The sequence below is a fragment of the Alnus glutinosa genome, chromosome 11, assembly GCF_958979055.1.
Source record: "Alnus glutinosa chromosome 11, dhAlnGlut1.1, whole genome shotgun sequence".
In the NCBI taxonomy this organism is placed as follows: Eukaryota; Viridiplantae; Streptophyta; class Magnoliopsida; order Fagales; family Betulaceae; genus Alnus; species Alnus glutinosa.
In genome coordinates this window covers 23974114-23988698 of record NC_084896.1, presented here as the reverse complement: position 1 = coordinate 23988698, position 14585 = coordinate 23974114, and the positions used below count along the sequence as shown (strand labels likewise).

The 14585-nt window shown below is 36.6% G+C and overlaps 1 protein-coding gene across 1 annotated transcript; it reads left to right on the top strand.

Moving 5' to 3' along the window:
* The first annotated feature begins 707 nt into the window (after positions 1-707).
* On the top strand, positions 708-11371 carry LOC133881581 (vacuolar-sorting receptor 3-like). The gene is made up of 12 exons (XM_062320533.1): positions 708-1358; positions 2845-3537; positions 3626-3714; positions 3876-3945; positions 4017-4100; positions 4211-4287; positions 4655-4736; positions 6987-7069; positions 7185-7251; positions 10018-10146; positions 10252-10361; positions 10798-11371. Exons 1-12 carry the CDS (start codon positions 1052-1054, stop codon positions 10894-10896), a joined length of 1890 nt encoding a protein of 629 aa, XP_062176517.1. The 5' UTR covers positions 708-1051; the 3' UTR covers positions 10897-11371.
* The last annotated feature ends 3214 nt before the right edge of the window (positions 11372-14585 follow it).

The following is a 14585-nucleotide window of genomic DNA, read 5'->3' as shown; positions in this document are numbered from 1 at the left end:
TAAATGATCAAAAGTTTGTTCCAAATTCAACAAAGTCTTTCTTTTGACAAGCCCTCTATTTTCTGACAGAAGAAAAAGTCTAAGCTTTATGAGACAAAAATGTAACACTTGTTACACTTTAATTAAAAGTATGAAACTCTTTTCCTCTTTTTTTTTTCTTTCTTTTTTATTTATTTTTTTATTTATTTTTATTTATTTTTTCTAAAGTGGGTTTAAAAAGTCTCTTAATACTTACATATATTTTTAACAACACGCAATTTTTAAAAATATTTTTAATCATGTGTATAAAAATTACATGTTTTATCAATTTTATTAAAAATATATATGCAAAAATTACATATTTTAAAAATAAAAATTATAAAAATTTATTCCCATTCAATTTGAAAAAAACTTGTCTTTATTAAGAGAAAGAAATAGAGAAACAAATGTATGGTACAAAGTGTTGACTGGGATATTGTTAGGCGTAGAAAGTTAGATAATATATCTTAATTTTATATTCAGCCATTATTCTCTTCAAATATTTAAAAAGAAAAAAAAAAGAAAAAGAAAAACAAATCTTGTGGTCAATTTTGGAAAGTAACACAACAAAAAATAACTCCCAATGCTCTAGATTTAGCCTTATCCATTTTTATTTACTAATAATTTATTTCTAATTTTCTTATTCCTTATCTCTGTTGGGGGATTTATTAAGGAAAAAAGAAAAAAATATTATAGCATCTCAGTAGGAAATGAAGACGTTGATACTCCAGGGCTGATAGACATCTCTTCGTCCTTTTCCAAGTTCTTTCCTACACACGCGCGCAGATCCAACGCCACCAACGATTCAACAGGAATCAACAACGACAACAGAAGCAACCCTTTTTCCAAAAGAAACACAGAAACAACCCCAACTTTTTGGTTTTTGTTTTTGTTTTGTTTTCCTCGAAAGAGAAAATTTCAGAACCCGGGGATTTCATGTTTCAAAGGAACAACCTTTTTTCTTCTGTGTTTTCGACCGACTGATCCGAAAAACCAAAACCCATTTTTTCGTTTTCTTTGATAGTCCCAAAAAATGAAGCTCCAGAGATCAGCAGCGGCACTGCTACTAGGGTTTCTGGTGGTGTCTTTGATACCCTCATCAATGGCGAGATTTGTGGTGGAGAAGAACAGCTTGAGGGTGACATCGCCGGACAGCATCAAAGGCACGCATGACAGTGCCATTGGGAACTTTGGGATACCTCAGTATGGGGGCAGCATGGCTGGGGTTGTGGTGTACCCGAAGGATAACAAGAAGGGTTGTAAAGTCTTCGATGACTTTGGGATTTCGTTCAAGGCCAAGCCCGGAGCTCTCCCGACCTTCGTTGTGCTCGATCGTGGAGGTACGCTTTTTGCGGTTTTGAGTAATTTGGTTGTTAATTGTGAGGTTTGAGGTTCAATTTGTGATTGGATGGTACTCTGTTGGTGATTTGTATCAATTTCTGTTTTTTAAGCTCTTTTTGGTTTGTTGCAGATAGACCCTTTCGATTGTTTTGGTTAATATGCTTGTTACTGTTATAGAAATAATTTGGTCAGTCTTGGTTGATTGAGGAGGTATCCCTTTTGGTAATTTGGATCAATTTGTCCTCTTTAGCTCTTTTTGGTTGATTGGAGAGGCAAATTTTTCGTAGTTTCGACTAATTTGCTTGTTATTGTTAGGTTTGAGGTTCAATTGCTTTGTTGTGTTGTTATTAATAAAACCTTTATTACTTATCAAAAAAATTGCTTTGTTGTGGTTTTATTGAGGAGGTGCCGTTGTGGTACTTCGGATCAATTGCTCTTTGGAGCCCTTTTTTGGTTGATTCGGAGAGCTACCTTTATTCATACATACCGATTGTAATTATGTGTTCTGAATTTCAAGTAGTTTGTTTTGGCGATTGAGTAGGTACATCTGGGATAAATTTCCCTTCTAATTTTTTTTTTTTTGGGTTGATACCGGTTACAGTTTTCGTTAGTATGGTTACTTCGCTTGTTATTATGAGCCTTCAGCTTCAATTAGTTTGTTTCAGTTGGTTGAGAGGTTGCTCTTTTGTTAATTTAGATATCCTTACTTTTAGCCCTTTTAAATTGATCATGGATTCAGCACATAGAATTGTTTGTTCTATGCTCTGACCCTCAGCATGCTATATTATATATATACATATATATATATATATATATATATATATATATATATACAAGTAATCAAGAATAACATTAAAAGCGTAAGGCACATACCAGAAGAAGCAAAAAGAGTAAGGAAAACACTATAACTAATTGACAAAGGAGTTACATAAGCACCTGTCCTCAGCATGCTATGTTGTGCTATGAGGTCAAAATCCATAGTGAATAAGTCCATCAAAACTGTAATTTCAGGTTGTTCTTGAAATTGGATCAATTTGCAATAAAAAATCCGGGAGTTAACTAATATTACATGCATTGACAAAAAAATTGTAGAATTAGTTTGAAACTGCGTAGTCTGGAAAGTAGTCATTTAAACTAGAATATTTTGGTACGATGAGGTATAATATTTTTTGGTGGATCAAGAGGTAACTTTTCATAATGAGCTATGAGGTTTAGTTGGTTCGACCTGGTTCATTGGCGAGGCACCTTTCTAGAATTTGAATTATTTTGCTTTATGAAGGAATACTTTGCTAATTATGATAATTTTTTTTTTTATACTATGATGCTTGAGGAGGGTGCAGCCTTTTTATAAATTTGATTCCTTTGGTTGTTTGATATCTTGTTCATTGATGTCCTAAACCTTGAGTTCTAGTGTTTTTAATTTGGTTGGACTCAAACATGCTCTTTTTAAAACTATTCTTTACTCTTTTTTATGTTATTTTCCAGATTGCTTCTTTGCTTTGAAGGTCTCGAATGCCCAGAATGCTGGGGCTGCTGCAGTTCTTGTTGCAGATGACGTTGAGGAAGCATTGATAACCATGGACTCTCCTGAAGAGGATGTTTCCTCCGCAAAATACATTGAAAACATAACAATACCATCTGCACTCATTGAAAAAAGATTTGGGGAAGCATTAAAGAAAGCATTCAATGCTGGGGAAATGGTCAATGTGAATCTTGACTGGAGAGAAGCTGTTCCGCATCCAGATGATCGTGTGGAATATGAATTGTGGACCAACAGCAATGATGAATGTGGGGTTAAATGTGACATGTTGATGGAGTTTGTGAAGGATTTCAAGGGTGCAGCACAGATACTTGAGAAAGGTGGTTACACTCAATTCACACCCCATTATATAACTTGGTACTGTCCCCTGGCATTCACCTTAAGCAAACAGTGCAAGTCCCAGTGCATTAATCATGGAAGGTATTGTGCTCCTGATCCCGAACAGGACTTCAGCACAGGTTATGAAGGGAAAGATGTGGTTCTTGAGAACTTAAGGCAGCTATGTGTTTTTAGAGTGGCAAATGAGACCAAAAAGCCTTGGGTGTGGTGGGACTACGTAACTGATTTTCAAATTAGATGTCCTATGAAAGAGAAAAAATACAAGAAGGACTGTGCCGATGCTGTTATTAAATCTCTTGGTAAAGGATTTATCAATCATCATATATCTAAAGAATACTAGTACTTAATGATGAATGATTTTTAAAATGTTATGTGATTTCTGTACAGGTCTCGAAATTAAAAAGATTGAGAAGTGCATGGGGGATCCAAATGCTGATTCTGAAAATCCTGTTCTAAAAGAAGAGCAAGATGCTCAAGTATTTGTTCCCTATCTATACATTCTTGTTTAACAGCTTTAAGTGTTTCATTGAAATCTTTTAACTGCGTTTTGGCACTTGCAGTGACTTTAGGCAATCCTTTGAAATTGATGATCTTCGTTCAGTTATGTTTGCCTGGTTGACAAGAATAATTTTTGTAGGTTGGGAAAGGAACCAGAGGTGATGTAACCATATTGCCAACCCTTGTTGTTAATAACCGACAGTATCGAGGTTTGTCTGTGGGCTCCTATTTCTTAGTCAACAACCTGGATGTTATCCCTTTCTAAAATATGTTCCTGCAGGGAAGTTGGACAAAGGTGCAGTTCTTAGGGCCATCTGTGCTGGTTTTGAGGAAACTACTGAACCAGCTGTTTGTTTGAGTAGTGGTAAGTCTTTCTTGTTAGTTTGGTGCTAAATTTCAAATAAGTAGATCGCTTAGGTGTCTTGACTTGTTTATTCTGGACATGAGTTTTATGATTGAGCTAAATTGTGCTAGATGTGGAGACAAACGAGTGCTTGGACAATAATGGTGGTTGCTGGCAAGACAAAGCAGCCAATCTCACAGCCTGCAAGGTATGAATCGAAATCTACTGACCAATCTGGTGTCTACTTGATACTTATTATGAAAAAACTGAAAGAGAGAAACTTTTCTGTTTCATTTGCTCTGTTTTGTTTTTCTTTTTTCCTCCCTTTCTGATTGGAGTTTAAGTTGAGTTGTATTAGTAGAGTTGTGGTTAATCTTATATATTGTATATGCTATATATATATATATATATATATATATATCAATTAAAGCTCACTTAGATGAGCATGGTAAATCAGATTATACAGCAAGGGTTATTGTGTTCTTTTAAGTTGAGTTTCTTGGATTCTCAGTTCCAACTTTTTTGTTCTTGGTTGAAGTTTATCTTCCAATTGACAGTAGTGTTTATGTGCTCAGGATACATTTCGTGGGAGGGTGTGTGAATGCCCCTTGGTGGATGGTGTGCAGTTCAAAGGAGATGGTTATACCGCTTGTGAAGGTGAAATTATATGCTGTAGCTTTTCTTTGCATAGAACTTAACTAGAATGCTACTTCCGAACACTGCAGGGTGGGGGAAAGAGGGTAATCTAATGACTTATCAAACATGTGGAGTGTGGACACAATAATATAAAGAGGGTTATGCCTAGTAGTGTTGGATTTATTGCGTGCTTGGGGCACTTTGCTGGGTCGTGGTCCTGTTCATCGTATGTGGAAGCAGGTTCCTCTATGTGTCTTGTGGGGCTTGTGGCGTGAGAGAAATTCTAGGCTTTTTGAGGATGTGGAGGTACAGGTTGGGGCTCTTTGTAGAAAGGTGCTTAATATGTTATATCTTTGGGTGTCGGCGCATAGCTTGGGTAGTATGCCGTACGCTGATTTTTTACTTTCTTGTTCGTTTCAGTCCTCTTTTTAGGGGCTCCTTTGTATACTTCCTGTGTACTAGGGTTGCGCCCCTCTGCGCTTTTTTAATGAATTCTTACTTATAAAATATATATATATATATATGATGCTTTTGCAAGTTTAGTGGAACTTTTTAATGAAAATTTGGTTGTTATTGATTGTAACGTTTTAATACTTTTGTTCTTATTGTAATAAACCTATATATTTCATTGTGTATATTGCATAATGTATCAGTGAATGAATGGTGTCCTAGTAATAATTGGCTTTTACTTTGTGTTCCATAAGTAACAGTCAGTTATTATTAAATTTACATACACAAGTCCACAAAAATTACTTTTGACGAAGGTTACTACCTTCAAATATTGATATCGATAATATTGGGGCTGTATAATTTTTATTTTATTTTATTTTTTGGGTGGGGGGGGGGGGGGGGGGGGGGGTTAGGTTTTATTGGGGGTTGAGGGAGGATTTGATAGAAATACTGGGTTTGAAGAAAGGGCCACATTATAAAAGGGGGTGGGGGTGGGTGAGAATTGGGAGTCCGTGTTTCTTATTCAATTAGAAAGGGCCACATCAGTAGATATGTTGCTTTACCCATCTAGGGAGACAGGAATCAAGCAAACAGAAAGTTTTTTACTAATTAAGTCAGTTAATGTTTGTGGATGGTCAATGGTTGGGGACTAGTAGCTTTCAGAGTTTAACTTTAAGAATTGAAACTTCTGTATGGGAAAGCTTCTCACTTCCCAGTTGCTTTCTGGCAATTTTTGAACTCTCAATTTTCCCTTTTGTTTGGAGGGTGTTTATGTTAAGTTTGTATTAGGCACTTCCTTTCTCAATTGCTGTGTCTTAACTATCCAAAGGACTTGTCTGCTAGCCTACTGCAGAAATTGTAACTGTTTGGTTTTTAGGAGATGATTTGATTGATTCCCCAGCCTGGAACTAATCAGACCTGTGCTGGCCTAACCCAAAATGCCATGGTTGATAAACTGTCAGTTTGATTTGTCTGTGAACCTTTTGGTCATTTGTAATTTAGAAGTGCTTTTTGATTGGGTTTTACTGCATTCAAACATTGGGTTGATAATCTTGATTCATTGCTTACAGAAAAAATATCTAGGAAAACGAGTGGAAGCCAAAATTGTTAGTATTGCCCTAATTATGGGAAAATTTTGATTCCCCAACTTAGAGTTTCAGCCCCCCCATAAGAGCACCTCACATACTTCACATATAATTCACTGAGACCTATATTTGTGTGTATACACCACAAAAGTTGGTCATAAGAATCCAGTCATTTGGGGAAAGATATGCTACAGAAAGTTTCCAGGCTAGATTGCACCATTTATGCCACAAGCCCTTCTTGATTTTTATCTGCAACTGTGATTCTATGGTATTTTTATTTCTTTAGTATGGCCATGGTGGTTAAAATAATGATCTGGATCACAGGATGGTAGAATTGTGTGATCACAATTTAACAAATGATCTGAATGTGTCCTAAAACTCAATCTGGTAGGATCATGGTGGGATCATAAGATAGGATCATAATATTGAACTAGCAAGCATTTGCATTTAACAAAGCAGTTCTTTAATTGTGGCAAGTGAGAAGTTAGGGTTTGTGACAGACATCTTCAGGCTAGAGACTTGGAAGCAAATGTTAGTTGTGCGTCACACATTACATAGAGGCAGTTCATGTGTTTCCATTTTAGTTTTTTTTTTTTATTTTTATTTTTTTAATTATTTTAGTTTCTATTCAAGAGAATGTCTGAAGATTCTTTTAGTTTCTAAACATCTTACAATTCTGAGTTTTCTTTGTTAAAAGTATTCTATTTTTTTTTTTTTTTTTTTTTTTGTCTTTCAGCAAATGGGCCTGGGAGGTGCAAGATAAATAATGGAGATTGTTGGCATGACTCCAAAGATGGACACACGTTCTCTGCTTGTTCGGTTAGTGACCTGCAAGTTTTGCAAGTTTTTTGTCGTTGCCTTTCCCGCCGCCCCTCTGCGGGTGCCTCCTTGCTTGTGGTTCAAATTCTCAATTTTTTTATATTTGTGTGAACAGGATAATGGGGAGGTTAAATGCCATTGTCCTCCAGGATTTAAGGGTGATGGTGTCAAAAGTTGTGAAGGTAAGAGACAGATATATTGGTTGATGTTGTCTGTAATTTCCTCCCATGATAAAAACTAAAGTCATAATCAGAAGGAAATTCAATGTCTAAGAGCCTTAGTTGTCCATAACAGAGTGGTACATGACACGCGCGCGCACACATGGTTTATGTTTTATTGTAGTCAGTAGGCCATGCATGAGTTTAAAATATATCAGACTCGTATACATGGTACGGTACAACTTCACTAGTGCTTGGAACCAAAGAACTTCGAAGGTAAACCTCAACAGTTCATTTGAAGCATGAAAATATGTGGCTAAAAGAGGAGGGATTTGTGGAATGAGTACGAGGATGGTGGAAGGGTTATGATTTTCATGGTCTATTCAAAACTACACCCGAACAGCCTCACTACTATAACAAAAAAGTTTTGGTGGGTGAACAATACTCATTAACAATAGTGACCACTGTTCGCTTACCAAATTAATAAAATACTATTAAAATTTTCTCTCTTCTTTTTTTTTTTTTTTTTAAAAAAAAAATTCTCTCATGCATCACACACAACCTTCCTTTTGAAAAAGATTTTATTTAAATGGAATAGTGATAGTGGATAGCTAAAATTGTGAGGTTGCTGGGGGTGCTCTAAAAAAATGGATAGCTAAAATAGAGAAAAGTGGTTTTTGGCTATTTTGGCTAGTAAAATTTGATGAGGCTACTAAGAATGCTCTTATGTGTTGGCAAGGAAGTTGAAAGCTTTAAAGGAGGATCTGAAAACATGGAATGAATTCTTTGTTGTAAAGTGGGGTCCATACCTATGAACAATTGGTTTGCCTCTAGGGTCCCATTACAAGGCAAATGTGGTTTGGAACTCGGTTCTAGAAAAGATGGAAAGATGTTTGACAGGTTGGAAAAGGGAGATAGACTCACTCTTAGTAAGAGTACTTTATCCAGTTTACGTACTTATTTCCTTTCTCTTTTCAAAATTCTTCCAAAGTAGAAAATAGATTGGAAATTTACAGCAGGATTTCTTATGGAGTGGGATGGACGTGGAGTTCAAATTCATTTGGTGGGTTGGAAACTTGTTTTGTTCTCCCTTCAAAAATGGAGAACAGGGTATTAGGGATGAGGAAGCTTACCATTTTTAACCAAGTTTTGTTGGGCAAATGGCCATTTCATTTTGTGGAGGAAAGAAATCACCTTGGAGGCATCTAATTTGGGTGAAATATGGGGTTCTGAGGTTCACTGGACAGCAGATTTCTGCATAACAGAAATTGATGGTAATGTCAAATCCAGTAGATGTAATATATTTGCTGACGATGCCTCATGGTTGTAGTATTTAGGAAAATATTAGGACAGGTGGGAGAGATTTTCTAGGTTTGTAAAATTTATGGTAGGGGATGTGAGGAGGGTTCAATTTTGGCACATGTGGTTGGGGAGGTGGTGCTCAAAAAACTATTTCCTGATTTGTTTATAATAGTTGTAGATAAGGATGCTTCCGTTAATTATGATTTGGAATACTCAGAAGATGGGTATCCGTTCTTGGAATCTTATCCAGTGGGTAAAGGGGCTAATAGATTGTTTTGGAAGCCTAACTGGAACGGTATATTTGATACCTGATCTTTGTATGAGGTTTTGAGAGGGTATGGTGATATGGAGTTTCCATGGAAGAGTATATGGTGTAAAAGAGTTCTTGAAATGGTCACCTTTTTTCGTCTGGACAGCTGCCTTGGGACAAAATTCTAACTTTGGATGATCTTATCAAAAGGAACATCACGCTAGTGACATGGTGCTGTATGTGTAAACCCAACAAGGAACCAGTTAATCAGTTACTGCTTCATCGCTGAGTTGCTAATGAGTTGTGGTCTTTTATCTTCTTTCTATTCGGGGTTCATTGGATGATGTCCAAGAAGATAATTGATGCATAAAATATATATATGTTTTTTTCTTATCAAAAATATTTTGGTTGGAAGGGACTATTTGGGCAGCATAAGAGTAGCTTGTTATGAAAAATGCAACTCCTCTTTGCCTCGTGTGGATTATTTGGAGAGAAAAATAATTGTACTTCTAATGATGTTGAAATGTACTCTGGAACCTAAAACTGTATTTTTGATATCTTTGTGACTGGCTTATGCGTTGTCCACGTCTTCTTAGATTTCCTAGGCCACCTGAATTTTCATTGTAAACTGTTTTACTTTGTGTGGCTTCCTGTACTTATTATTATCATTATTTTTTTAATAAAATCACTTATTACTTTATGAGAGAAAGGGTGGTCAAACTTACAACCAGTGTTTTGAACGTCTCTTTAGTTGGGTTAAACTCTACACTGGTTTATTTAGAATCCTGGTGTAGTCAGACTACTTGATTGGATCAAAACAGTGCAGTTGATTCAAATAAGGGTATTTCTAGGTGTATGGTCTTCTTCTTCTCTCTCTCTCTTTTTTTTTTTTTTTTTTCCAAATATTACTTGACGAGTGAGTGAAATATTACCGGTTTTCCTAGGAAACCTGAATAACTAAATAGTTGATCCGTTGTGAGCCAGTACCCTAATCAGGTGAGAACATCAACCTTTTAAAACAGTGAGTTGTAGGATATCACCAAAATGCGAGTTAAGAAAGCCTGATTGCACCTAAACATTGGGTGACTACCTCACTAATCTTGTGTGTTTTGAAACACTGTTTGGGATGAAGAAAACTAATACCAGGTCAAGCATGTCGTCAAACAGAATATATATATATATATATTTATATTTATTTAATAAATATGTGTTTTCTAATGTTCTTTCTTTCCATACAGATATTGATGAATGTAAAGAGAAGAAAGCCTGTCAGTGCCCTGAGTGTAGCTGCCAGAATAGCTGGGGGAGCTACGAATGCACTTGCAGTGGAGATCTTTTGTATATCAGGGACCATGATACCTGCATTAGTGAGTCCAGCTACTCATCATTTATGACTCAAATATTTGCAATTACACCTGAAGTATTTTAATACTATTGTCTTGTATAAATACCTCTCTTTGGTTATTCTGCAGGTAAGAGTGCTAGGGAAACAAAATCTGCTTGGGCTGCTGTTTGGGTCATATTGATAGGCTTGGCTATGGCTGCTGGTGGGGCATATCTTGTGTACAAATATAGATTACGGGTAAGCTTGTTGCATTATATTCATGTTGATTAAGGAGCCTGTACTTTTTGGTGTTAGCATTTGTTTCTACCTCTGTTGACTGCGACGACGTGAGATCAGTAAAATGCTTAGTATTACATATAGTAGGAGATGTTTGGAAGCAATGTTGTAGAGAAATAGGTTCTGTTGTTGGCCTCTGGATTATTCAATTATTCCTTTTTGAAAAGTTCTATAATTTTGATATTCAATATTTGAACTCGAAAATAGTTGTACTTATATTCTTTTATACTTGATGATGATTATTCAATTATTCCTTTTAGAAACTAGGTGTAAAGTGAGCATTAGAGTGTAATAATTCTTAGATGGTTCAAGGGGATACAATTTGAGGCTATAAAGCTTTATTTTCTATTGGGTTAACATATTCAGATTGTTGATGTTTTTATTGTTGTTTCTGCAGTCATACATGGATTCAGAAATCAGAGCTATAATGGCACAGTATATGCCTCTAGACAGTCAAGCTGAAGTACCAAATCATGTCAATGATGAACGTGCATAAAATGGAGTTCATTTTTCTTGAGGATTTCAGGTGCTAGCGCATCATTACACCCATCGTTATCCTCTAGCGAATTTTGAGGAGTGGATCTTTTATTCTTGTAAAATATGCTAGATAATAAAAGAATGCAGAGTAAAGATTGTCCTGTTATTTGTTAGCAGTGCAACATGCTGAACACTAAGAGCCGGGTTGGAAGCCGATTGCAAAGCATCTAGAAAGTCCGTTTCCCATCCTGAAAAATCTTGCCCCCGAATTTAAATAGCAATTCTGTAATTTGTTTATACCTTTAAGGCAGGTCTTATAATTCACTGTTTTTACGATGTAGCACTTCAGTTTGCTCCTGTGTAGCATGCAAGTTTCTCCAAGTTTAGCCTGTAGTTTCAGATTCGTTAGGAAATGACCTTTTACCTAAAGCAATTAGATCACTGACTTTGCTCACATATTTGTTATTTATATCAAGGGTGTTTAACACTACCAAGTTATGTCTCAAGTAAATCTATGTGCAGATTGATTATAAGATGATTAATGTCATCAGATATTCTCAAATTCACTTGGATAATTTGACAACAGTGCTTCATCCAGAAGTATTTGAAGCTATGAACATCGAAGTATCACTGGAAGTCTACCAGATGCGTAGATTGCAAACTTTTGTTAGTAAGTCTTTGCTTCTGCCATACTTTATTCATGGTTGAATTCTCTCTGGTGGAATTGGTGTACATGAATTTTTTTTTTTAATGAAAAATTTGCCCTATCCGACCGGACACCACATCTCGTCCTCAGCTCATTCCGACACTCTTTGATCCTTTGGTCATGCCTTAGTCTTAAGTGGTATAGGGCTTTTGGGCATTGTCAAGAAATGCTTAGGCTAAAAAAACCTAAAAACTTCTGCTCTCTCTTTCCTGATAAGCTCTTTGCACCAAAAGCCATGGGAGGAGGGAAGCTCAAAGCTTCTCTCCCCCTTCTCCTTCTTCCTTTTTTCTCTTTTACCCTCCATTTCCCCTATGCTAACGCCTCCTTTGAGGTTCTTATCATGCTAGTGTTTTCTTTTGCTTTATTTACCTCTTTGGAGGTTTTATCTGTCCTTTCAAAGATCATGTTTACATTTTTGGAAGCTTTGATTACCTTTTCCTTACTATCATCACTGGTTATCTCCCTCCTTCACCATGTCTCTAGTTGGATTTGTCAAGGATTTTGGACTGAATATTTTGAAGTGAGTTCTACTTTCCTCCGCCAGATCTTGCTTGACACGTGTGACATTAGTGTGTTTCCCGTTGTCTTTTGCCTTCGCCAACACCAGCTGTGCCTCCATCGGACCTCCTCTCACTGGAGCGTAACTTGCACGCGCTTGAAGTGGATCTCACTTGCTGGCGTGTGTTGTACATGCTCCGTGTGGATAGCCCTCCACCGTGCATGCTACCTCTTGTTTCCTCCTCCGCTGTTTTTCACCGCTACAATCGACTTCATGTGGTGGTCCTCTCTCCATTAGTGATCTTCGCTGGCTCTTGGTCTTCACGCGCCGACAATTGGTTTTCACCCGCCGCCACTCTCCTCCCTACTCCGCCACGCCAGATGTCGATGTTTTGCTCATTGTTTTTATTTGTTATTCGTAAATTTTTTTTGGGCTGTTAAAACTATTTTTACCTTAGGCTTTGTTTTAACCTTCATTAGTGTTTTCTCTGCTGTGGTGGCTCACATTTGGATGTGCAATTGTAGTTGTTTCTTATGCCTTTTGGTTGCGCTATTCGTGATGTACCTTACAAAATTGTCTTTAATGGGGATCACTTTTCTTCGTCTTTTTATTAAGGATATATAGGGCCGTATCATTTATTTGTTGTATTCCTTTTTATTTTTTGTTTACCTACATTGATGTGGTTATTTCGGGGTTTTTTGTTGGGTTGCACAGCCCTATATTTTTCTTTGTTGTAATTTTTGTTGAAGTACTTGTTAAAAAATAAAAATAAAAAAAGAAATGCTTAGGCTGTAGCATTTCGTAACCCTAGTTCCTTGTGACATAATTACTTCACCTACTCTTAAATGTAAATCTTTTACTCATTTATGCCTCTCTTAGCTCAACTTTTTTACTCATTTAGGTTCATTGGGCGTTTCCAAAAGACTAGAAGAAGCCTTTTTTCTTGGTGTTTTCATTAATTAGGAACTGGGCATATGTTTGGTAGTGAATTGGTTTTGATGGAGGAGGTGATGTTTAGTGACTATGTAATGGTCCCATTAATAGTAGATAGGCTGGGTTTAGTAGAGGGCTGAATGGGCTTGGCCCATTCCAATTGATAGTCTTTAGATTAGGGCTATGTCTATATAAGGCCCAATATTCTAATAGTAGGATTATCGAATTGGATTGTAAGGTCTTTGGACTTTTGGAGGTTTGAGCACCTCGAATGCTCTAGGAGATTGGCCCTCTAGAATGTGGTCAAATTAATATAGTTTCCATTAAACGATTTTACAGTTCTTCCATTTCTTCCATAATTCATCATTCCTTTCTATTTCGTTCCAATTTCATTACAAACTCCCTAAATCAAAACCCTAGAAATTCAGTATCAATTTGGTACTGTTACAGACTACATGATGGCAACGGCAAGATGGTCAGAAAATGGTGGTGTGGTGCTTGTGTCGGGGTGGCGATGGAATTATTGCACCAATGATGGTGGTCTTATAGTTGTTATGGTGGTGGGGGTGCAACTGTGGTTTGTAGTAACATATATAGTGATGTTTGATTTTGGTGATATTTATGAAGTTCAGTTGGTTTGATTAAGAGTCTTTTGGCGTTGTGCAAGAGACTTGATATTCTGAACAAGTCGGGGGCAAAACAAAGTGAAGGGGTTTGATATAACAAATAGAGATAGCAGAATAAAGAGATGAAAGAATTTGGTACTTACTCTAAATTAGCAATCTCAATTGTTGCCAAGTTTAGAAGGAAGCTGGGTTTCCTCATTTTGTTTAGAATTGATCCAAATATAGGCAGTCATCTCCGAAGGGTTTTAAGAAGTCTAATTTGAGTGTAATGGCAACAATTTTTTGCCGTAACATATAATAGAGGCGGTTTACGAAGTCAATTTATCTATCCATCAAGTTTGTTTGGGGTAGGGTTGTTAATTTTTGATATGATTTGCAAACTTGATATGAACCTAATAAAAAAAAATAACGGGTTAGGATTGAGGGGTTTGTCCGTTTAACTAAATGAGTCGGTTTATGGTTGACCTCTATAGTACTCATGCTTTGACAAGACACGACCTGAATTCGATACACGACATTTAGGGTGACAATTTTTGACATGACCTATGAACTTAACATAAAATTAGCGGGTTAGAGTTGACCGATCTAACCCGTTTGATTAATTAGGTCAGGTTATAGTTGACTTATATAGTCTTATATTCATGCATTACAAGATCTCAACTCGACTTGTCAAAACAAATTGTCGTCCCTTTGGTCACGTATGGTTCAATATCGATTTCAGAAAGTCTAATTGTTCAAAGAAACCATGTGATCACGTATTGACCAAAAAAGTACTAGTTAGGGTCACTTCCTTTTCAACCAGTGCCACAATAGATGGAACAACTGCTGAAAGAGACGTCTGATGGAGATACCAATATACCACTCTGCCAAATGGTAACTCTTACTGAAAGATACAACCCTTGCAGAAAGTGACTCTCAAAATCTTAGCTTTAAGTCACCAGCCA